This window comes from Dasypus novemcinctus, chromosome 12, assembly GCF_030445035.2.
Source record: "Dasypus novemcinctus isolate mDasNov1 chromosome 12, mDasNov1.1.hap2, whole genome shotgun sequence".
NCBI lineage: Eukaryota > Metazoa > Chordata > Mammalia > Cingulata > Dasypodidae > Dasypus > Dasypus novemcinctus.
The window spans coordinates 53,951,550-53,975,758 of NC_080684.1; the positions used below are offsets into that span (position 1 = coordinate 53,951,550).

Here is a 24,209-nt window from a genome sequence, read left to right on the forward strand (position 1 = left end):
TGTGTCTAAGGATTTGCCTATTGTGTACGTTTCATATAAATGGAATCATGTGATAGGTAGTATTTTACGTGACTGCCTTCTTTCACTTAGCATGTTTTCAAGGTTTATCCGTGTAGTATTATGTATCAGTACTTTATTTCTTTATATTGTTGAATTATATTCCTTTCATCAGTGTTTGTCCATTCATTAGTTGAAACACATTTGAATTGTTTTACTTTTGGACTATAATGAATAATGCTGCTATGAACATTCACATAAAAGTTTTAGTGTGAACATGCTTTCATTTCTCTTGGGTGTCTCTTGGGTGTGGAATCACCTAGGAGTGGAATTGCTGGGTCATATGGTAACTGTTTAACATTTGGGGAGCTGCCAAACTAGTTTCCAAAGCAGCTACAACATTTTACAAGCCCACCAGCAATATGTGCTTGTTCCAATTTCTCCACATCCTCACCAGCACTCCATATCAGACAAGAAAAAGTTGCTGTCTTTTTTTACTTTAGTGGGAATGAAGTAGCATCTCATTGTTGTTTTGATTTGCATTTCCCTACTGTTATTGAGTGTCATCTATGTGCTTATTGCCCATTTATATATCTTTTTTGCAGAAATGCCTGTTTCATATCCTTTGCTTATTTGGTTATTTGTCTTTCTATTATTGAGTTATAAGAGTACTTTATATTTTCTGAATAACAGTACCTTATCAGATTTGTGATTTGTATATATTTTCTCCCGTTCTCTGGGTCTTTCACTTTCTTGATAACGTCCTTTGAGGCACAAAAGTTTTAAATTTTGAAGAGGTCTAATTTATTTTCTTTATTGTTAATTGTGCTTTTGGTATCTATGAGACCATTACATATCTCAAGGCTGCAACAATTTACTCCTATTTTCCCCCCTTGAGATGGCTCCCTTGTCTCTCTGCTCATTGCCTGGTCATTGTATCTGTTCGTTGTGTCTGCTTATTATCTCTGCTTGTTGTGTCCGCTCATTGTGTCCATTTGCCAAGGCAATCACAATCAAACCTTGCAGCTCTTTCTTTGATTATTTAAATCTTTTATGTCTAAATAACGTTCTTCTAATGCTATTTGATTTTTCCCCCAAAATTATATATTATGTGTCAACTTCTCACTATAGAAGATGAGGATTTAGCTCTTTTTTATCTCTAATTTACCTCCATACTCTTGTTTTTGGTTGTCCACATTTTTTCTCAAAACATTAAAAAATATAGATGAGCTATTAATTTTATCTTTTTAAAGACATTTCTCCTAGAAACCCTGACAAACTCTGGGTTTGGCTTGCTGTACAACATTCATTTTGAGGATTCTTTTTTCCTCTTTCCCATTTTTAACCCTCCTTTTTTCTGTATCTCATGCTGTCTTCTATTTTGGCTTACTCCCTTGTTTTGGTGGAGTTCTAGTATCTTGCTAGAAAAAGCATGGGAGCAAAACAAAACAAAAAAGCCTTTCTTTAGGGTTTTCTGTGCTTATTCTAAATTAATAATTTGGCTGGTATATAGAATTCCATTTTGGAAGTAAATTTTCCCACGTGTTTTTAATGTTATTACCTTTGGTTTGTCAAGTTTCTTTTTTATTAATGTTATCTAATCCCATTTTGTTTCCTGCTTCCTTGTATATTTTTTTCTCTCACTAGAAGCTTTTAGGATTGTTTCTTCCCATTGTTCTAGATGTCCTGATGATGTGCCTTTGTCATCTTGTTTTTATGCTGGGGTCTTTGAATGGATGGAAACTCCTATCCTTTAATTCTGGGAAATGTTCTTGAATTATTTCAGTTATGATTTCTTCTTCCTTTCTAATTTCTGTTTTCTCTTTCTGGAACTCTTTAGACCTGTACTGAACCGGTCCTTTACGTTTTTTATCCTTTCTTTCCTGTTTTAAAATTTTTTTTTGGTCTCTATTATTTTCTAGGAAATGTCCTCAACTTATCTTCCAGTTTTCTTATTGCCTTTTTCATTTCTGCTATTTTATAACATTTCTACGACTTCTTTCTTGTTTTGAGTGCCCTCATCTGCCCCTTCTTTATAGCATCCTTTCTTCATGGTTATAATATCTCTCTTTATTTTGGAGGAGTTTAATGATAACTTTTTAGAAAGGTCATTAAATTGACTTGTATGATCCATTTCCTCTGAATTGTCTTTCTTTTTTTTCCTTCTTCTTTCTTGTTTCATTTGGACTCTGTCTTTTGCGTAGGCACTTGGTTTTGATGTTCGGTGATGTTTTTGGTGCGGTGCTTACATTAAACAGCAGACACAAAAAAGTGATTGTGTGCACTGTAGTTATGGGTAGGTCTGGTTACAGTGGGACTGTTCTTAGGCTGATATGGCTAGGTTGTTTCCTTGGGGAATCACAGATGTTGGAGTCTAGGTCTTTTCTCTTGGTCTAGTCAGATTGCCAGAGAAGAATCTGCAGATTCCTGTCTGGAGAGGGTAAGCCTGGATGCCTTCTTCTGGCCCAAGTGGAAGAAGAGTGCTAGGAGTCTCACCAACTTTTTTATATAGGTGGACTCAGTTACTTCTGTTTTTCATTGTAATCTCTCTTTTCTCACATTTTCTTGGTATCCCTTAATCTAGAGATGTTTGGTTTTACCTTCTCCAATAAATAAATCTCCAGCCTTTTGGACTTTTGTTAGTCCTAGTCTCAACCTAATCTTTATTCTTATTTTCAGAGTACCCGATCTACCAATTCCTAGCCTTTCATGGGGGTGGAGGTGGAATTGGGGGGGTGGAAGGTTTCTGTGGAAGTTTCTTTGCTTTCCTCACTGCTGTTCTAGGGCTTTAGCTTTCTCACATCTGTTATTTTATCCATCAGTTTTCTTGTTTCCAGGTTGTTTTTTCCTTCCTGTCTTCTCATTTTGGTAGGGGTTCTGGGAAGCAGGAAAGATAAATGTCTTTAATTTGGTACCTTTAAACTCGGTTAAAATGGGCTTTATTTTTATCTCAATTATGCATTTGAGCAAGAACTGGAATTTGTTTTTTTTTTTTTTTAAATTTTTTTATTTTTTATTGACTTAGTAATAATATTACATTAAAAATATATATGTGAGGTCCCATTCAACCCCACCCCCCCACCCCCGCTCTCCCCCCCCCAACAACACTCGTTCCCATCATCATGACACATCCATTGGATTTGGTAAGTACATCTTTGGGCACCTCTGCACCTCATATACATTGGTTCACATCATGGCCCATACTCTCCTCTATTCCATCAAGTGGGCCCTGTGAGGATAAGAACTGGAATGTTTAATATGTGCCAGGCACTCTTCTAAGTTGTAGGAATACTGCTCTGAACAAAACAAGTCCCTGCTTGTTTTGAGCTTATGTTCTCCTGGGTGTGGGAGAGATGATATGCAAGTAAGTAGAATATACAGTATGACAGATGGTGGTAGAGACTATGGAAAAAAATAAACAAGGAAGGGGGGATGGTAAGTACTATTGGTAGGGATAGTGGTGAGGATTCTGTTTTTTAAATTGTGTGATTCATGAGAAAAAGACCTTTGAGCAAAGATCTGAAAGAAAAGACACCCCACTTTATAATTTCTTTCATTCATTTCTTCTGCCTATCTTTCAGTTTGTTCCCATTTTGTATTTCTTAGCTTTTGTGTGTGTGCCTTGATAGTATTTTCCTGTTCTTACAAATTTTCCTTTTTAAAAAGAATTACATTGCAATACATGAATATATTATTGGTTAAAATTCAGATAATGGAGAGTTAGATCTTTCTTGACCTCGGCCCTTTCCCTTACCTGTCTGTTTAGTATATGTCCTTCAAGATCTTTATCTGTATATATTTTATTCATGTATATGTATATATGTGTATGTATGTTTAAAAATATCTAGTTTTCTTATGTGACTGTACGTGTTGTTTTGCAGCTTTTTTAAATTACTTTTAGCTATTGGATATCTTTAAATGTTAACATACATCAGTCTTTAATTTGATAGTATTTCAGGTCAGCATAGTATTTCATTGGTTCCTCTTAGTTTCTCATTTCTCAGTTGATGGATGTTCCAATTTTTTACTATTACAAACATTGCTGCAGTGAAACTTCTTTTATGTGCCTCTCTGTACATGCATGAGTATATCCCTAGGGTGAATGATGTAGAGAGAGTTTTTGTGATGAAGCATACATATTTTGAATTTTAATTAATGTGGCTAAATTGCCTTTCTAGAGTCAGTCCTAGTTAGTTCTACTGCTAGCACTGCCACCAACAGTGTGAAAGTGCCCATCTCCTTATACCTTCTTTCATATTTAATGCTATCTTTGTTTGCTTGACTGTGGAGAAAAACATCTCATTTTAATGTGCTTGTCTCTGATTGCTGCTTAGGTTGGGTATTCTTCCATATGTCTGGTACTTTATATTTCTTCTTCGACTTGCTTCTTCACACCATTTGCTTATTTTTCTGTTTTGAATGTTTGTCTATTTCTAAATGATTGGTAAGGAATTGTTTTTGTATTCTGGATGTTTTCCTCTTGCCTGTCATATATTTTGGAAACATTTTCTCTTAGTCTGCTTATCTTTGACTCATTTAAGGTGTCTTTGTTATATATAAGTTAAACTTTTCTATATAGTCAGATTATCAATATTGCTTTATAGGCTTTTGGTTTTATTCTGTTTTGAAGTGGAAAATGCTGTAGAACTATCTATGTAGATATGTTATTTGTAGTTTTCGACAAATTTTGATTGCCAATGTATGCATCCAATAGTGGCTTAAATAAATAGCCTCATTGGCTGTTTTCCTCCAAGTCTGGAGGTTGGGGATTAGTTGCAGTGGTTCCCTTTTCTTTACTCTTAAGGTCATAAGATGGCTGCCATGTTTTTAGGCATCACCACTGCATTCAAAACAGAAAAAAGCAGAGATGGGACGAGGCTTTTAGTAAGAAAGGAAAAGCATTTCTAAAAGCCTCACAGTTATCTTCTGCTTATATTTCATTTGCAACCTGACTGCAAAGTAATCTGGGTAAGCTTTTTTGGCAAAAATGGATAGGGAAGACAGTGATAGGAAATAGTGTTGAATTTTCCTACCATAGATACCTGCCACAACCTACAAACTTAAGTTATGTGCAATCTGAGAAGATATTAAGGGTTGAAAATAAATTCTAGTTTTAAACCTTAAATATTTCATGTTATAATTACTTTAGGATTCCAGTTCAGTTGTAGAATGGACCCACACCCCAAAAGAAAGAGCTCATCGAGGACCAGATCATCTGAACAGTTATGAAGCAGAGTGGGACATGGTTAATACAGTGTCATTTAAAAAGAAACAATATACCAATGGAGGTATGAATTAAATCTTTTGAAATCTTCAAGTGATTTGCTACAGTGTAATATGCTAGTAAACATAAGTGTAAAAAAAAATTTTAATGTTTCCCAGTCAGAAGCATGATTTGTGCTTCAGTTAATACAATACATATAATGTCCATATTTGTTATATTACATTTTCATCTCTTTTTTGTTATTGTTATTGGTTGTCACTTAAAAAAAGACTTTAAAAATGCATGTTCTACTTTGTAGTTATTAATGGCAGAAAATAGAAACAATTAAAAAATTGTTTTGACTGTCTTTCATGCACATTTTTTCTTAATCTATTGTAGTAAAAGTAATCATGCTATTTCATCTTAAAGCACCAGGGGGAGATGGAGTATACCACTAAACCATGCCATTCTAGTTGCAGTGTTACTGGGATTTTCATAGTTTATTGTGGCCTCCCCTTTATATATGTTCACTGACTATTCCACTTTCTCTATTAAAATATATGTGTTTGTTATGTGGTGATTTATCTAGATGTAGGTATAAAAAAAAAAAAAAGCCATCCTAACAGCCTGACATTTTAGTGTATGCTTTCTCAAGTGATGGTAGTTTGTATACCATATAGCACTTATACTACCCCAAATAAGATTTGCTTGACTGTCTCTCATGTTGCTTGCCTATCTGTGATCAATTTTTAAAACATTGAATACTTGTTTAATTTTTTTTATTCCTTTGTGTTTCATAACTAAAAGGAAATTTGTCTTACTATTTTGACTTGAATTTAGGATTTATCCGAATATTACCAGATTGAAAAAGGCTGGAAAACTTACTGGAGCATGTGTTGCTACATTTACCTAACATTGCTATGAAGGAAAATGATTTTTATGTATGACTTGTAGAATCATTCTCGTATACAATAGTTATACATTGTACTTTTCATTTCTAGGGAAAAGTGGCAATTAAAAAATAGTAATTCATAAACTTTGGAGGAACAGCTTATGCGTGTGTCTTTTTTACACAATTTTTATTTTGAAATAATTTCAAACAGTACGGTTTCAAAAATAATAGACAACTCATATAGAGCACTCCAGTATACCTCCCACCCAGGTACCAAATCCATTAACTTTTAATATTTTGTAAAGTTTGCCATATCATTCTTCCTTTGTTTCTGTCTTCATCTGTCTGTCTTATCTGAATCTTTTTCTCTTTTTCCCTCTATTTTCTAAATATTTGTGAGTAGGTTGAACGTATGATTTTCATTGAATACTTAATTCTTCCATGTACATTTCCTAAGAAAGAGGGCATTCACAAATATATCTCCTTAAGTACAGTTACCAAGTTCTAGAAATTGAACATTGATCCAAAGCTTTCATTCTTAAGTTATTAAAAAAAAAAAAGTCCTAATAATGTCATTTTGGACATTTTATCCTCTGTTATTAGATCCAGTACAGTATCATATATTACATTTAGTTGTTATTGTCTGTTTAGTCTTTCTTCTTTTTAAATTGTGGAAACGTTTACATAACATGAACTTTGTCCTCTCGACTGTTCCTAAGCCTACAATTCTGTGGGATTAATCTCATTAACAGTATTGTGCTACAATCATCACCATCCATTACCAGAACTTTCTTGTCACTGTAAACAGACCTTTTACCTAATATGCATTAACTTCCCCATTCTTTCTCACCTACCTCTTTTACTACTGGTAACCATTAACTATCCCCCCTCCCACCCAGAAGTTTTAGGTTTACAGAGAAATCATGCATAAAATACAGAGTTCCCATATACCACCCTGTTATTAACACTTGGCATTTGTGTGGTACATTTGTTTCAATTCAAGAAAGAACATTTTTATAATTGTACTATTAATGGTAGTCCATGCTTTACATTTTATATTAGGGTTCAGTGTGTTATACAGTCCTGGGTTTTTAAAGTTTTTAAAAATTTTTATTTTACTAACATATACATATGTTACAAAAATACACTTTTTAAAAATACTGTAACAAATAAATCTGCTTTAGTCAGCAGTTACACTCCTTATTTTTGTTCATTTCTCAATCTTAGAGTATTTGGGATGATGTCCACCCTGGAATACTTCAGGTTGTGAAGAGAGATAGATATTATGGGGCAGAGGAATGGAATTGATTTGCTTTTAGTTGAAGATACGCCTTCCTTTTCGGCTGGAGCTTGGTCCATCATCATTGTTTTGCTAGTTGTCCAGAGCAGGTCTGAAGAACTGGAGAGCAGGAGTTGGCTGTAACTCTGCTGGGTTTCAGGGCTCCACCAGCATAGGAACAATCTGAAGGCTTTAAGTCTCTGAGAAATATACTTAACAAGTAAATTGAAAAATATAGGTTCAAATAAAAGAAGTTGAAGAATTATGATTAGAGGATTTATACCTAGATATATCCTAAATTTTATTGGGAAAATAGCTTTTCATATATTCCCAGATAGAGCCCATGGAGGGAGTGTTGATTTCATTGGCTATGTGGCTTCCTTTTCTTCTGTGAGGTAAGGTTCTTACCAGAAAAATGAAAAGTGTGAAAGAAAGATGAAATCATAAGATTTTAGGTTTGTGATGTGAGGCAATTTTTTACTTCTCTAAATTCTTCACTGGTTTATGTGAATTGCTACTTTTTGTCTTGCTGCCTAATATTGTTAAATCAGTGAAAATGAAATATGACGGTACAGGAATGAGCAAAAGGAATGAGTTTTCAGAATTTCATAAAAGAAACATAACATGGATGAGAAAAGCATAATCTGACTAAAAAGTTCTCTTCAGTGGTTCTCATCCTTGGTTGCTGTTGAAATTACCTAGGGACTTTTTTTTTAAATTATGTATTTCTTTAAATTAGAGAAGTTGTAGGTTTACAAGAAAAATCAAGCAGGGAAAATGCGTAGTTTGCATAGATCCACCCTCACACACTTTTTCTTATTATTAATACTTTGTTTTAGTGTGGTACCTTTGTTTCAGTTAGTGAAACAATTTTCTTACAGTTATACTATTAACTGTTGTCCATACTTTACATTAGGGTTCACTGTTTTGTCCTATGATTTTTAAAAATTTTACTCATCATACATACATATATATACAACCTGAAAATTTCTCCCACTAACCATATCCTAATATATACTTCATTGGAGTTAATTACATTCACAGTGTTGTGCTGCCATCACTACTATCCATTACCAACACTTTTCCATCTGAAAATCCAAACAAATCAGTTAAACTTTAACTCCCCATTCCCTATCCTTATCCTAGCCCCTGGGAATCTGTATTCTAGTTTCTGAATCTATGAATTTGCTTATTCTAATTATTTCATGTCAGTGAGATCATACCATGCTTGTCCCTTTATGCCTGGTTTATTTCATTCAACACCTGGGGAGGTTTTTAAAAAAAAAAACCCTAGGTTTTATGCTAACCAATTAAATCAGACTCTGGTGTGCTGGACATCTATAGTTTCACAAGTTCTCCAGGTGATTTTAAGGTGTAGTCAGGATTGAGAGCCTTGTTTAGCTGTGTAGCTTAGCAAAAAGCTCATGATATAAATTCTGCTTTAGTAGTTTGATCATACAGATTGACTTATAATGTAAAGAGCCTTTATTTTGTAATTATTAAAAAGTCAAGACATTTTCTGAGTTAGCTTGCTGTTTTATTTTTATTTATTTATTTATTTAAATTAAACATCATTTCTTTAATGAATATAGATGCAAATATCCTCAACAAAATACTTGTTCATTGAATCCAAAGGCACATTAAAAGAATTATTCATCATGATCAAGTGGGTTTTAGTCCAGGTAAGCAAGGGTGTCTCAACACAAGAAAATCAATCAGTATAATATTAACATTAATTTGTTGAAGAAGAAAAATCATGTGATCATCTCAATTGATGCAGCAAAGGCATTTCACACAACACAGTATTCTTTCCTGCTAAAAACGCTCTGATAGGTAAGGATAGAAGGAAACTATTAACATGATAAAGTGCATATATGAAAAATCTACAGCTAACATTGTACTAAATGGTGAGAGACTGGAAGCTTTCCCTCTGAGATCAAGAATAAAAAAAGATACCCATCAGCACTACTGTTACTCAATATTGTGCTAGAAATTCTAGCCAGAGCAATTAGGCAATAAAAATAAATAAAAGTCACCCAAATAGGAAAGGAAAAAGTAAAATTTTTGCTATTCACTGATAATATCTCCTATACCTAGAAAATCAAAATACAAAACACGGGAAAGATGTTCACCATCACTAGGTATTAGGGAAATGCAGATCAAAACTTCAGTGAGATATCATTTCACGCCTTACAGAAAGACTTTTACTAAAAACCAACAAACTAACTTTCGTTTGTTTTGTTTTTTTTCCTCATTTTATTTATTTTTTCTTTCTTTTTTCTTTTTTTGTCTTTATTCATTTTTTTAATATTACATTCAAAAAATATGAGGTCCCCATATACCCCCCACCTCCCAGCTTGCTGTTTTAGAATTCAAATTTATCCCATTATGAAACATTTTAAAAATATATTTAGTTAAAATTTTTATTATCAAAGACTTATTTAATTTTATACTTAGTAAGAGTTTCTACTGCTAAGTCTTTTGTTTTTATATACCAGATCAAATGTTTTGAACACACTTCTCCCAGAATAACAGACTGCCATCATGTTCTGGAAACTCATCCAAACAAAACATCATTTTCCTTGATGTTAATTCAATTCAAGACATATGGAGATTTAGTGAACTATTCTGTTCTACTTTTCTTCTGTTATATTTGGTTTTCCCATGTCTGTTTTTTGGAGATACTTATTTTATATATGTTTGGTGACATGGTAAGTTAATTTGAACTAATTAAATTTACTTACCTTTTCTTTAAGGAGAAAGAAGGAAATTTTGAGTTAACTCTTGGACTCTGTTTTCCTTGGTAACCATTTCTATTTCTGGTAGCTATTTGTGCAGACTAAATTGCCGATTTATTTTATGGGAACTTGGTGCTAGGCTATTAATTCATTTATTCAACACATCTTTGAGTCCCTATTAATTACTCATTGCTCTTTTAGGCAGTGGGGATATAGTTGTGAAAAAAATAAAGTTCTTGCTTTCATAAAGCTTATATTCTAGTAGAGGAACTTGTAGAATTGACTTCTAATATTTCTCTCATTGTTTATCGTAGCTTTTTTTTTTTTAAAACAATGTGTATACTCTTATTATTCAGAGAAGTTTATTCCTCCAAAGTCTAAAACATATCAAAATATTTTACATAGAAATGGTTATAAAATGACTATTTTATTCTCTGCCTGCTGAAAGGAATAACCAGCCTTTCCTTAGTGACTACAGCACTTCCCAATATATCATAGTTTTTAGGTATTGCAGTGTGCATTAAATATGTAATGTGTGTCTCCATGGACAAAGAAAAATCTGTGTGAAGTCTTTACTCTTGAATATGCACAAACTCCTGGTAATTCATGTAGCCTTCATGTAATATTTAATATTCTCCATGTGATTTTCTTCCATAATTTGGAGTAAATATTACTCTCTGGCCAACTAAGGATTTAATTAAAAAAATTGACTATATCTAACTTTTCATTACTGTTTTTCTGTGAAAACATTTTTGGTCTTTGCAAATAATCTTATGTATTTTCAAGTTTTATTTATACTTTTTAGATAGTTCAAGTACATTTGCACTTAAGTGAGTCATGGAGAAGTTGGAATTCTAGAATTGTTCTTACTTTGGTATCAGTTTATGGCTATACAATGTAAATACCATTGAAACATGATATAAGTAGGCAAGTGGGCAAATTTCACTTAAACTAGTATCATTCTTAGATATGAGTTCACCATCCAACTGGTGTGGAAGCTAGGCAGTTCATTGTATAGGTAAATTACTGTGTTCTTTCTGGCTTTTCTTTAAATGATAGTTGATAAGGTATTCACGAAATAGTGACAAGGCTTGTATTCCTTGCATGTGGATATTTCTGTAAGCTGTGGTCACTGTCAGTTTAGGAGATCTTGTTGGAGATAATGGAGCTATCTAGTTAGGATAGGAAGGTGACATATTCAGTTCATATCTGCTATCTTTGATCAGGCCTTATAAGCAGTGTCTTCTATGCAGTTTCTTCATTAATAGAATTAATGAAGATCTTGAATAACAGGGTACTATGATACTTCACATGAAATAACATTAGAGAAAATATCTTAACATTTCAAACATTTGTCAACACTGCTTATTCTGAGTTAAAATGTAAAAGTTGAGATTTTTAGATTAGAAATTATAAATATTAGTATTAGTGAGGAGAAAGGAAACATTTTTTCTTTAGTTCTTTAAATTTTATTTAAGTAGATAATCTTTTACTTGCTTACTATGAATTATGATATTGTTCATGAACGCAGGATTTTAAGCCTATATAAACAGATCACAAACTCAGGAAATGCTTTATTTTACATAACTATATTTTGGTTTGAACAGAGGTCTTTATTAGAAGATTGACTTAGCAGGAAGATTGGATGCATCCATTGTGTTTGAAGCATTCACAATTTAGTTCTTTTCATCCTCAGTTTCCCCATTGTTTCTTTTGCTTTGTGCATATAAAATGTTGATCTGTCTGTGTATTCACTTTAGGGTTGTTTTTTACACCAATATGCTTACCTTCACTTTCAATATATTCTTGTAAAAATAATTGCAAAAGGAAGTGGAGAAACAAAGACTTTTTTTCATCTTTATAAATTGATTTAAATTTGTATTTTATATAAAGGGAATCAGATGTTACACAATATATTTAGTTCATATATTTTAATAACTCTTCAAGAATATTATGCCAATCTTGTGGGGAGTGGGAAAATAACATTTTTTGAGCATTTGCTCTATACTTGGCACTGTACTAGTTAGTTGACAAGTATCATCTCATTTAATTCTTAGAAAAACATTGGGAGGTAAGTATAAGGGACCCCTATTTTACAGATGAAGTAACTGAGGCTGAGAGATTGAATTATTTGCCCCAAACAATTCATTTAATAAGATGGTAGCTCGGCAGTTAGAATCCAGCCTGCTTGTCTCCAAAACTGTGGTAATTTGGGGACAAAACTTATCTTTTAAACAAGGATTTTTTAAATTTGTATGGGCTAGGATAATTACCTAAAAAATCATTTTTAAAGAAAATGTATATTGCCTTTTCTAATACAGGCAGAAGCCATAGTAATATGAGTGCTACGGTGATTTCCTAGGTTCAACAGATTTGAGTTCTCTTAGGTAGTCAGGAAGAGCACTATCAGTACCTTTTAAAAAGGTGAACAAAAATATTTTGCCCCACTTTCTTGTTTTTAAGATGCTCCAAGTCATAGAAATGGGAAAAGCAAATGGTCATTCCTGTTCAGTTTGACAGACCTGAAATCAATCAAGCAAAACAAAGCGGGTATGGGCTGGTCGTATTTGGTATTCTGTCTAAAGGATGACATCGTTCTCCCTGCTCTGCACTTTCATCAAGGAGATAGCAAACTACTGATTGACTCTCTTGAAAAATATGTGGTATTGTGTGAGTAAGTATCAAATTATTTTCTACTTATTGAAACTGGATTGTTGTGTTAGTCCCAAGGCAGTTATTTTTATTTTTCATTGGGCATCAATGACTTATATGCATGTGAGGGCATGAGCAGCTTTGTTTTTTTCTGGGGTGTTGACTTATTTGGATTGATTGCTGAGTAAAATTTTGCCATGTTAGTAATTTGCGTCTGAGACATACCACCTTATTAATGTTTCAAAGAAGAGTAGTCTAGTATTTTTGTATACATTTAAATGAATAATGATATGTCAGTGACTTATGGAATATTTTATATTTACCTAGTTTACTTTTTATTATATATTTTTCCATTAAACATAGTTTTCTTTGTAATGTTTCAAATTTAAGCTAGGGAAATCTAAGTCCTTTATAAAATAATGTGTAAATAAATAAGCAAGGCCTTCTCACTTTCCAAAAATTTTGTATCTTAAACTTATTCACCTGTGTGCATTTGCACACACACACTCTGGCTCTCACTCTTAACATATGTTATTTTGGGCATCTATTACATGCCAGTCATTGTGCTAGTTACTTGATATTCAGGCATGAACAAAACAGGCATATTCCTGCATCTCTGATAGTTTTTAGTTTTGTGAAGGATGCCAGCGAGTAAATGGCAATTAGAACTCAAGAACTAAGATAGAGGAAGTGTAATATGCTTTGGGAGGTCCCAGGAAGGGAGGACTGGTTCCTTATTCAGATTAGGGGTGGGATAGAGGTCAGAGAAGACTTTCTGGAGGAGGTAATATCTAATTTGAGCTCTGACAAAAGGGAAGGGGACATTTAGAAGGAGAGATGTTTCAGAGAGAGGGAAGAGTGCAAACATTATGTGTTCAAGTAGTTCACCATCACAGGTCTGTAAAGTGTGGAGAAGGGAGGGTCCCAAAGTTAAATACCTAGGCTAAAGAGCTGAGTAAAGGCCAGAGCATGAAGGATCTTGTAAGTTATGTTAGTAGGGTGTTGTCATCCAGATGGGGTTTTATGGTGGTATATTACTAGAATGACAGATAGGAAGATTGGAGTAGTATTTAGGGTCAGATTTTGTGATTGGGTATGTAGAGGTAAAAAGGAGGGAGAAGTCAAGGTTTTTGGCCTGGGGAATTGTAGGGATTATTGTTTAACCACATTAATATTGTCCTTACTTAAAGTAGAGTAACACCTTGACTAAATTTAGATTACATAAAGCTAGGAGTGATCCAAATGTTGGAAGATTTTGGTAGCCTGCCTTCTAGACTTTGTGTTTTCTTGCATGAGATTATTTCCTACCGTGTTGACCACCTCTGGTTGACACTAGTTGTGGTGATCAGTACCAGTAACGCTAAGATTGTCAGGCTTGGTTTGTGGTGTGGGGCTTGGATCTTGAAGTCAGAAGTTGTAAGTAGGCTACCACTCAGGAGGTTAAGTAGATTTCACGAGGGCCAGTGGCATCAATGGGCAGAAGGTTATGGCTGTTGAGTAAACAGGCGTTGAGGACTTAAGAACTTTAACATCATGGCAAACTCAATAACCATCAAGAGTTGTGATGTAACTGTCACAAAAAGGCTCTTTTGAGTTAACACTGTTGATTAAAGCACAGTGTCTAGGACGGGGAAAGTGGTGGACTATATTCTTTTCTTGTCCAATCTTAACTTTGGAGAATTAGGTTTGGTTTTAGGCATTTTAAATGTGCTAGACTAACTATGGCATAATTTAACATAACTATGTCGGATTACAAATGGCCACATGAAAAACATTTGAAGAATATGGGAATTTAACTTGAAGAAGAGGCATCTCAATGCAACATTAAACCATGGTTGACAACTGTTTCCACTCTTCATCTCATGTCATTTTATTTTACCTTCTAATCACATAGTTTTCTTTCAGTTCCTAAAGTCCCCTTAAAATCTTTCTTGTCTTAGAGTCCTTTCATATGCTATTTCTTCTGCTGGGAATGTTCACCTTTCCTTGGTTATGTTTCAGCTTAATATCACTTCTTCAGAGGGACTTTACTGTATGACCCCTTTCCATCGAATGTACGTTCCCATTCTTACTTCCTGTCCTTATCTCAAATCTTCGTTTGCTTTCTTCATGGTACTTAGATCATAAAATCTTCTTGAATGTTTACCTTTTTGTGTTCATTCTCTAGAATATAAGTTGTAGAGGCAAGGATGCCATCTATCTTGTTTGCATTTCTCCCTAGTTTCTAGCCACAGTGCTGGCACATAATAGGTAATAAATACTAGTTGAATGAATATATGGCATGGTAATTTGCAATTTGATAAATATTTTTTGCAGAGGCTATTATGAGAAATAAGTTATAGATTTGTTTTATATAATTCCAAAGATAGAAGGAGACAAGTTTTAGCTCAGAAGTTAAGAGTTTTCTGTCCTGACTGAGTTCAAGGATAGACTTGATATCCACTTGGGCAGATGTAGGTATATGTGTGTGTTGTTGGTGTTTTAATGAGGGGGTAGTTTCCTTTTCTGAATTTGTAAACAATTGAGAAGTAAACACAAAAAAATCAGACAAATGATGATAAAAATATCTTGATTAGTGAGTCTTAGACAAGCAGTTTCGTAATAATTCACCTCAAATTAGTTTTGAATTCACCCAACCATTGTTACATTTGAACAAGGACAGGCTGCCTCCCTAGAGAGGCCAGACCATTTACGATATGCATTTTTACGATGTGTATAATGCAGAGTAGAAAGCACTTTCCCTGTTGGCAGGCAGATGCAAGAAGCACCTGGAAGGGGTTGTGCCATACATGTACCTTACTTTTTCCTGATCTCAGCACTCAGATATGTTCCTGAAATAAGGAGAATTTCTTTAGTAAAAGTGCTTATTTCCATTTGAAAACATAAGGCCAGTTGAATGATGTTCCTTCCTATATATTTTTTTTTCATTCGTCAGCATTTTTTTTGAGGGCCTACTATGTCCTAGACACTGTCCTAAGTGCTGGAAAGACAGCAGTCATAAAAGATACGGAGTTTATAATATCGTGAGAGAGACAAACATTAACCAATCATACAAATATATAATGTTAGCTTTGTAAGTGCTCTGAGTAAGAGAGATACAGCACTATAATAGGAAAATATGTAAATCTCTTGTGTGGGGGTAGTTATTGAAGCTCTGGGAGAGAATGAGACCTCTGAAGGAATTATAATACATCAGGACATGTCATCACATATTTTTATCTCAAAGGCCACTCTATACACTAGACTGAAGATAGGCATTCCATATGTTCTTTCCCATCACATATTATGTCAATTACATTGTGCCATATAGCTCACCAGAGATTATCTGATGAGTCCAAATGGTAGAATATACTCTAAATAGTCACCAGTAATTAAAACATAAAAGTCCCTAATTAGTATAAGCCATCTCCCATTATATTCTTAAGGAGAAATTAAAGGCCCTTAATTTGTTGGTTGCTATCTAGTAAGTGGTATTTCCAAGTTAAAGTCCAAAGAAGTTACCAAATATTATCCTCAGTTTTCTACTAGGTGTCATCCTTGGAGATCTCACTTCCTGTTCTTGGAACAGTGATCCCAAGGAAAATGATGTTTCCCAACTCATATTTCTGTGATCAGAGATCACTGTAGACACCAGAAGGAAGGAGAGTAGTCAAGGAAAGTCTTTGTTTCAGCTTCACAGGGATGTCAGCATAATGTATGCAGGGTCACACTTGTCTTCTTTTGAGTTCAAAACCAGTTGAGAGATGAAAGGATTAAGTCAGACTGGATATCTTTCTTTTTTTTTTTTTTTTTTAAAGATTTATTTATTTCTCTCCCCTTCTCCCTCCCACCCCAGTTGTCTGTTCTCTGTGTCTTTTTTTTTTTTAACTGTAGAAGTGAATTTTATTTACTGGATCAGCATCCTTTTTTTTTTTTTTATAATTCATTTTTTAAAAAAATATTACATTCAAAAAAATATGAGGTCCCCATTCACCCCCACTGCCCCCACCCCACCACTCCCCCCACAGTAACACTCTCCCCCATCATCATGACACATCCATTGCATCTGGTGAGTACATCTCTGGGCATCGCTGCACCCCATGTCCCATGTTCCACACCATAGCCCACACTCTCCCACGTTCCATCCAGTGGGCCATGGGAAGACATACAATGTCCTTTCTGTGTCTTTTTGCTCGTGTTCTTTGTCTGCTTCTGTTGTTGTCAGCGGCACAGGAATCTGTGTTTTTTTTGTTGCGTTGTCTTGCTGTGTCAGCTCTCCGTATGTGCGGAGCCATTCCTGGGCAGGCTGAACTCTCTTTCGCACTGGGCGGCTCTCCATACGGGGCGCACTCCTTGCGCGTGGGGCTCCCCTGCGTGGGGGCACCCCTGCATGGCGCAGCACTCCTTGCGCGCATCCACACTGCACTTGGGCCAGCTCCACACGGGTCAAGGAAGCCTGGGGTTTGAACCGCGGACCTCCCATGTGGTAGACAGATGCCCTAACCACTAGGCCAAGTCCGCTTCCCCATCTTTTTTCTTGATTTAACCAAATTGAAGAATATGAATTCGTCTATGGCCATATTGTTTTCCTAATACTCTCTACTGAATTTAAGTTTTCTTTCCCAAAGAGCAGGACTCCTTGCAGGAACAGAGCCTTACCACACAGTTGGGCAGAGGTCACACCTGGTGCTGGGGGTGGGCAGTGTTACAACAACGAGGAGGGGCCTGGGCCAAGCAGGGCATAGTTCCGTCTTTCATTCTTAGCAGTTGAATCAGTAAGTGCAAAATGGGACAGCTTCTGATACCATTTCTCAATGGTTTTCTTATCTACCACACACAAAAAATGTATTTATTGGTTTGTTAGTCTTCCTGGATTAATCACTATTTAAAACATGTTCACTTGGGTAAAAGAATGAGCCACAAATAGATTTTTCTTAACTTTCTTGAACCAAGTTCATTACTAGAAAAGGAATGAGATCTATTGGTTCCACTAAAATTATTTTGTATATCTGGTCATTTTAAATTTATATAATATGCAAGCAGAAAAATATTCTGCTAAAAAAACTGAAGTTGTTTATATCATTATACAGCACCAGCCATTTACAAAAATAGGCTATAGGCCCTCATTTATTCCCTTTGTTACAGGTGGAGCTTTATTATAAATATTATGTACCTTTTTGTTTTTCATTCGCAGCTTTTGATCAGTGTCTTTTATAATATCTAATCAGCCTTATATATTGGTCATTCTGAATAGCAATATGAAATAGCTGCTGCTAAATCACAGCACACAAACATTACTCAGCTGTTATAATTTCTGAATTTATTCTGGTCTTTGGAGAAAATCTCACTCCAAAGCCATGGTTGTCTTTAAGCCTGTTATTAGACTTTAATAGAATTACTGGTATTAGTATCATTAAAATTTATGTCCTACTGCTGTAGTGTTGGAAATCTTGAATTTTAGCTTGTGAAATCAGCTTCCTGGAATCCATGATATTTATAAATTAAATCAATGCTGTAACCTAGAAGGTAGAAATATTTTAACATTCTGTAATGCCAGCCCTCTTTTTGGGGAGCTCTGCAGTTGCCTGGCAATATGCTACTTGTCCCTCAGCTGATGTACTTTTTTCATGTTTTGTTGCTTTTCTTAGGGGCAACTAAGTATAAATTTCCTCAGATCTCTCCTCCTAAGGCTTCTTTGCCTGCCCCCCCTCCCCCAATCATTGAGTATAAAAAATGAAATACATTACTACCTTTTTTTTAAAAAAGTAGATACCAAGACTTGAACCCAGAACCTCGTATGTGGGAAGCAGGTGCTCAAACCACTGAACTACTCTTGATCCCCACACTACGACCTATTAAAAAAATATTTGTGGTTCCTAGTTGGTTGGGCAGGGTATTAGTCAGCCAAAAAGGGTGCTGATGCAAAGTACCAGAAATCTGTTAGCTTTTATAAAGCGTAGATCCTTACAGTCACAAGGCTACTTCCTTACCAAACTCTGTTGCCACATGTTGAAGCAAGATGGTGGGTGGCATCTGTGAGGGTTCAGCCTTCTTTCTTCCTCTTAAGGCTCCGTGGGCCCAGCTTCTTCTGATCTCACCTTCAGGCCGGCATAAGGCTGGCCTCTCTCCCCAGAACTCGTTTCTTTCCAGGCTCAACTGCTCTGTTCTTTTCACAAGGTCACCTGTAGCCTATCAGGCTCATCTCTTTCCCCTGGGCCTCTACTGTGTCCAATAGGCTGTCTCTATTCCCTATGTGTCTACTTCCACATGAGAGAGTATTTTATCAGCCTACCAAGGAGGGCTGGAACTCAGTGCTGAGTTGCACTCCAATTACAGGGTTGAATCAACGCCCTTAACAATTTAATCAGATGTCTCAGCTGAATCCAATACAGTCAAAGGGTTATCATGCCCAGAGGAACAGACCAGTTTACAAACATAATCAAATACCTTGTTTTTGGAATTCATAAATAATAGCAGACTGCTACAGGCAGTCATTTCTTCTCCCCACCTCCAGTTCAGTGGCCACTGTTTTAGATATGGAACCATAATAATTATCTGAGCCCAGATGACTGAAGATTGTATGCTTGTCCTCCTCTACATACATAGTAGTATTTTGACTTTAATGACCATTTCTTTTAATCGAATTCTAAAGAAATAATTTAACTTAATTTAGTGTTAGGAACAGAATAGCAGTACTGTGCTAGGGGAAAAGGTTATCTGTATTGCTACTTTTCTTTTCTGGTGCAACATTTAAAAGTTAACCATCATCAATAAAAATGCGTTATGTGAATGTGTAGCAATACCCCAAAAATGTTCAGAAAGGTGTATAATGAAAATGAAACATTTTAAAAGTTTATGATTTTTCCCTATTTCAGTTGACTCAACCTTAGCTCCTTTAAAAAGCAAAAGGGCTTATTAGCTATTGTTGTCTGTAAAGATCAGCTGTTTCTAACCTTGTAAGAATAAAATCCTATTTTGGATTTCATATCCCCTTAGCATTGCTGCTGCATCCGTTATGTTAGAATTGAGAAGAGATAACAGTTATTAAAGTTCTTATCTCAAACAAATAACAAAATAACTCATTTAATTTCTATTTTAAACTCAGAAAAGTGGGTTTATTACAAATGACTTAGTAAGTTATAAAACTCAGTGAGTAAAAAAAGACTGGATAATATATCTGATTACTTGAACTTAAGCAGATGTCTATTTGGAAAGCATTTTATTTATTCTTTAGTTATTGGGAAATGTGAAAGAGACTTGCTTCCAGATCTTACTAAATAAGAATTAAAAACATACTCTTACACAACCATGTATAGCTCAGTGGTTGAGTGCCTGGTTTGCATGTTCAAGGTACTGGGGATTGAACCTCCTAAAAAAAGAAGAAAAAAACATACTGTTATCTCAGCTGTACATTACAACCATGTTAAATATGTTCTTATGTGTGTGTTTATAGTTGTGATTAGCCTAATTAATGGTCTTTAAAAATTATTAATGTATCTTGTATTTTTAAACATATTGCAGTACTACCAAGCTGTAGAATGAAATTGGTTTCAAAATAAGTGTGTGTATGTATGTGTATATGTGTACTGATGAATTCTAAAGTGTGTTTGGGTTTCTTTAATTTTTATCATAATAAAGGCAGATATATTTAAGTTTTTTGTACAGTAATTCTAAATGAGAATTTGGTTTTCATCACATTCTAGTACTCTTGGTTTTACCTAGGATAAAAATATTCTTGAACCTTTTTACATTTTTAATTTAATATTTCATGTTTTGTCTAGTTTTGAAACTCATTTAAAATAGTTACTAAAATTTTGCTAATATTGTATTAATGAGAAGCCGTTCTCAAATTAGACATTAATAAGTGTTTTGTTATGAAAGCAGCTATGCTTTAGTAATTATTCAGGTAGTAGTTGATACAGTATGTTAGTATTTTCTACAAATCCTTTTATTTTATTACAGATCTCCACAGGATAAAAGAACACTTCTTGTCAATTGTCAGAATAAAAGTCTTTCACAGTCTTTTGAAAATCTTCTTGATGAGCCAGCTTATGGTTTAATACAAGTATGTTTCTTAAATCTTTCCTGTATTAATCTGTCGGTCTGACTCCATTATATTATATATACCTCCTACCTCTCACCTTCTAAGAGAGTACACAGAATGAGGCAGCGGCCTGTGTAGGGGAGGTGGGAGGGACTTTATGGAACCCATCTCTGTAACATTGGTAAGACTCAAACTTCCTTGGTTCTCTGTTACTCTTAAGGCAATTTTTCCCTTTATCAAAATATCGAAATTGGATATCAGTAGATTTTTATTAGTATAGCTTTCACTGACTATGTGTAAGGTCACTGGGGTAAGCCACTTTGAATTCATTAATGATCAATTTAGCCAAAATCTGGTTTGAATTCTTCCTTTCCATTTAAGTAGGTTGGTTGGTTGTCAGGATCATCTAACAGCCCTTTAAAGTATTTGAGTATATTCTTATGTTTGGTTAAAAATGTGCACTTAACAGAAACAGAAATAAAATTTATTTTTCACTCAAATTTCCATATCTACTGGAGAGAGAATTGTTTACTTTTTCATTTATTCACTTACACATTGAATCAAATGTTTGAATGCTTACTATGTCCCAGTAATTTCTTCTTGGGTCTGAAGATAAAGAGGTTAACAAAATAATGAGGAAACTTTTTAGTATGGTAGATGAGAGCAAAACATTATTTAAAATAAAAAGTGAGGGAACTGATTTTCCTACTGTGAAAATAATCAATTTGATATTGACCTTTAATAAGTAACATTTTTGCTAAATATGTATAAGCAGGCAGTTTGGACCTTAGAAGTAACTCAGGGACTTAGCAGTAGTAAAATCTTTTGCTCTTTCCAGGACAGCACTATCTTAGAACAAATTATTCTTGTCTGTATGATTTACTATTAATGTAATTAGATTAAAATGTCAGCTACAATTTAAATATCATCAATTTTGAAATGTAGTGCTCAAATATTTTATATTAGACTAGTGTAGTAATGCACACTTCAAGGAAGTTTTTTTTCTTTGTGAAGACAGGACTGCTAGACAGAAGAAAGCTGTTGTGGGCCATTCACCACTGGAAAGTAAGCACTGCATATATTTCTAATGTATGCAGATTGAAAGAAGCCTGCAAATCATTTGCTTATCTGCAGTTTAATCAGTAACATTAACTTGCCATTTTTTATACTATTTTAACCAAATGAAAGGCTGACTTAGAGAATTCAAATTTTTCTTCCAAGCAAAAAATAAAATTTTAAGATAATCTTAGAATACTCTGTTTTAGTTCTGATTCCTCTCTTTGAACTTTGCCCTTTTGCCTGTTACGGGATAATTTTATTCTTTATTTGAATTAATAATGCTAATCATTTTCTTCCAATTTCATAGAAAATTAAAAAGGATCCTTATACAGCAACTATGGTAGGATTTTCCAAAGTCACAAACTACATTTTTGATAGTTTAAGAGGCAGTGATTCCTCTACTCATCAACGACCACCTTCAGAAATGGCAGATTTTCTTAGTGATGCTATTCCAGGTTTAAAGATAAATCAACAAGAAGAACCAGGATTTGAAGTCATCACAAAAGTGAGTAGAGATTTATATTAACACAGTTCTTACACTTTTAACAAAAGAAATGCTTTTTAAATATACATTGAGTCCTCTAGAAATAGAAACTCAACTTTGCTGTCTTCCTTTCTCATAATTCTTTCTTCAATTTTTGCTAATATCTCTTACAATGAATGCATCTCCTGTTACCAAATTCTTGATTTATTCTCCATTCTTTCTTTTTTCTCTCTCTCTTTCTTTCTTTCTCTGCCTCTCTATTTCTTAAACTTTGTTTGTTTCTGTCAGATCTCTTTCTTGATTACTTTTTCCCCCCCAAAGGTACCGGGGATTGAACCCAGTACCTCATATGTGGGAAGCAGGCGCTCAACTACTGAGCTACATTCACTCCCCAATAGAGTTGGATTTTTCGTTTGTTTTAGGAGGTACTGGGAATTGAATCATCCTTGACCTCGTACTTTCAAAGCTCGACCTCTTGAGCTACATTTACTCCCTTGATTACAGGTTATTTATTTCATTGCATGCACAGAAGTGAGTAAATAAGAGCCTTGTTCATTGTCCTTACTTCTGTTCTGAATTGTGTATTTTCTCACTAGACAACAGAGCCAACTGGTCAGGAGACTGCTCTGGGGCTTTTATTCTTACATGAATTTTTTATATTTTGAGTAAGATAAATTTTGGCTCTGAAGTATGTCAAATTTTTATGCTTAAAAAACTTTTGGTTTAATACAATCTAGGCTTGCACATAGGTAGAAAAAGATAAATATCTAAATTGGAGTGCTTAATTAAAGAGCTTATCTTGCAAGTAGTATTTTTAAATTACCAACATCTGTTAATAGAATCAAAAATTGTAGAAAGTGTCAAGTAGAGCTAATGGATCATGAATTAATTCTGAGGAGTACAGATTTTAGTCTGGAAGAAAAACTAATTTTAGAATATGACTAATGGCATAATTATACGTTCACTCTTTAAATATACCATACCATTTAGTTTGAAGGGTTTGTTATAGAATTTACATGTTCAATGTTCTGTACTTATGTAAATGAAACCCAAAATAACATTTAAAAAAATAACAAATGTTTTAATCTATAGGGTTTCTTATTTCTGAATTTATGATGCAGTTATTGGTGTTTTTAGTAGGAGGGAAAATGTATTTAATTCTAACTTAGAGTTACTCAGCTAAACCTTGAAAAATAAAGGATGAATTTGAAGTTTTAGAACTTATGTTTGAAGGAGAGAATTTTAGATTTAGTTTTTGTATAACTTAATTTCATTATATTGATCTTCTTGTTTTAGATTGACTTGGGAGAACGACCTGTTGTTCAAAGGAGAGAACCGGTATCACTGGAAGAGTGGACTAAGAATATCGACTCTGAAGGAAGAATTTTAAATGTAGATAATATGAAGCAGATGATATTTAGAGGGGTAATTTAAATACTCTAGTAGAGATTATATTATAAACTGCGAGTATTCAGTTTTTTTTTAATTTTAAAAAATGTGTTTAAGGGTCAGAATGAGCTATTTCTTTGATGTCTTCAGACCCCTGGGTTGAGTGAAATAGTGAGGTACTAATAATCTTCTTGGGGATGGACTGGGGTATACCCATAAGCCTGGGGGAAGATAATCTTCCTTACTTGAAATCCTGGGGGTTGTGAAGGATGCATGTACCCAGGTGGTGGTCACCTCCAGTAAGATTGAACTTAGACTCATCGGTATCACTGCTTAAACTCTACTGTATACATTTACATAAACTCTACTGAATGCATTTTAAAAGCATTCTGGCAACTGCTGACATACTTAAAATCTAGAGGTCAAAAACAAGATAGTATTCACAAAATTGAGCTAGTTTTTCTTTAGAAAACTCTTAGATACTAGTTTTCCT

At 34.3% G+C, this 24,209-nt stretch overlaps 1 protein-coding gene across 8 annotated transcripts in view; it reads left to right on the forward strand.

The window, feature by feature from the left end:
- Positions 1-24,209, forward strand: part of TBC1D15 (TBC1 domain family member 15) — a 96,156-nt gene that overhangs the window by 42,476 nt on the left and 29,471 nt on the right. For 5 of the 8 annotated variants that reach the window (XM_004462021.5, XM_071218956.1, XM_071218957.1 and 2 more), the window contains 5 exons: positions 5,147-5,285; positions 12,573-12,783; positions 20,703-20,805; positions 22,151-22,348; positions 23,624-23,752. In XM_004462021.5, the coding sequence (XP_004462078.1) occupies positions 5,147-5,285; positions 12,573-12,783; positions 20,703-20,805; positions 22,151-22,348; positions 23,624-23,752 (780 nt within the window). Of the gene's footprint in view, positions 1-5,146; positions 5,286-12,572; positions 12,784-20,702; positions 20,806-21,798; positions 21,850-22,150; positions 22,349-23,623; positions 23,753-24,209 lie in introns of all 8 variants that reach the window. The other 3 variants (XM_004462020.4, XM_023589817.2, XM_071218955.1) reach the window with 1 other exon arrangement.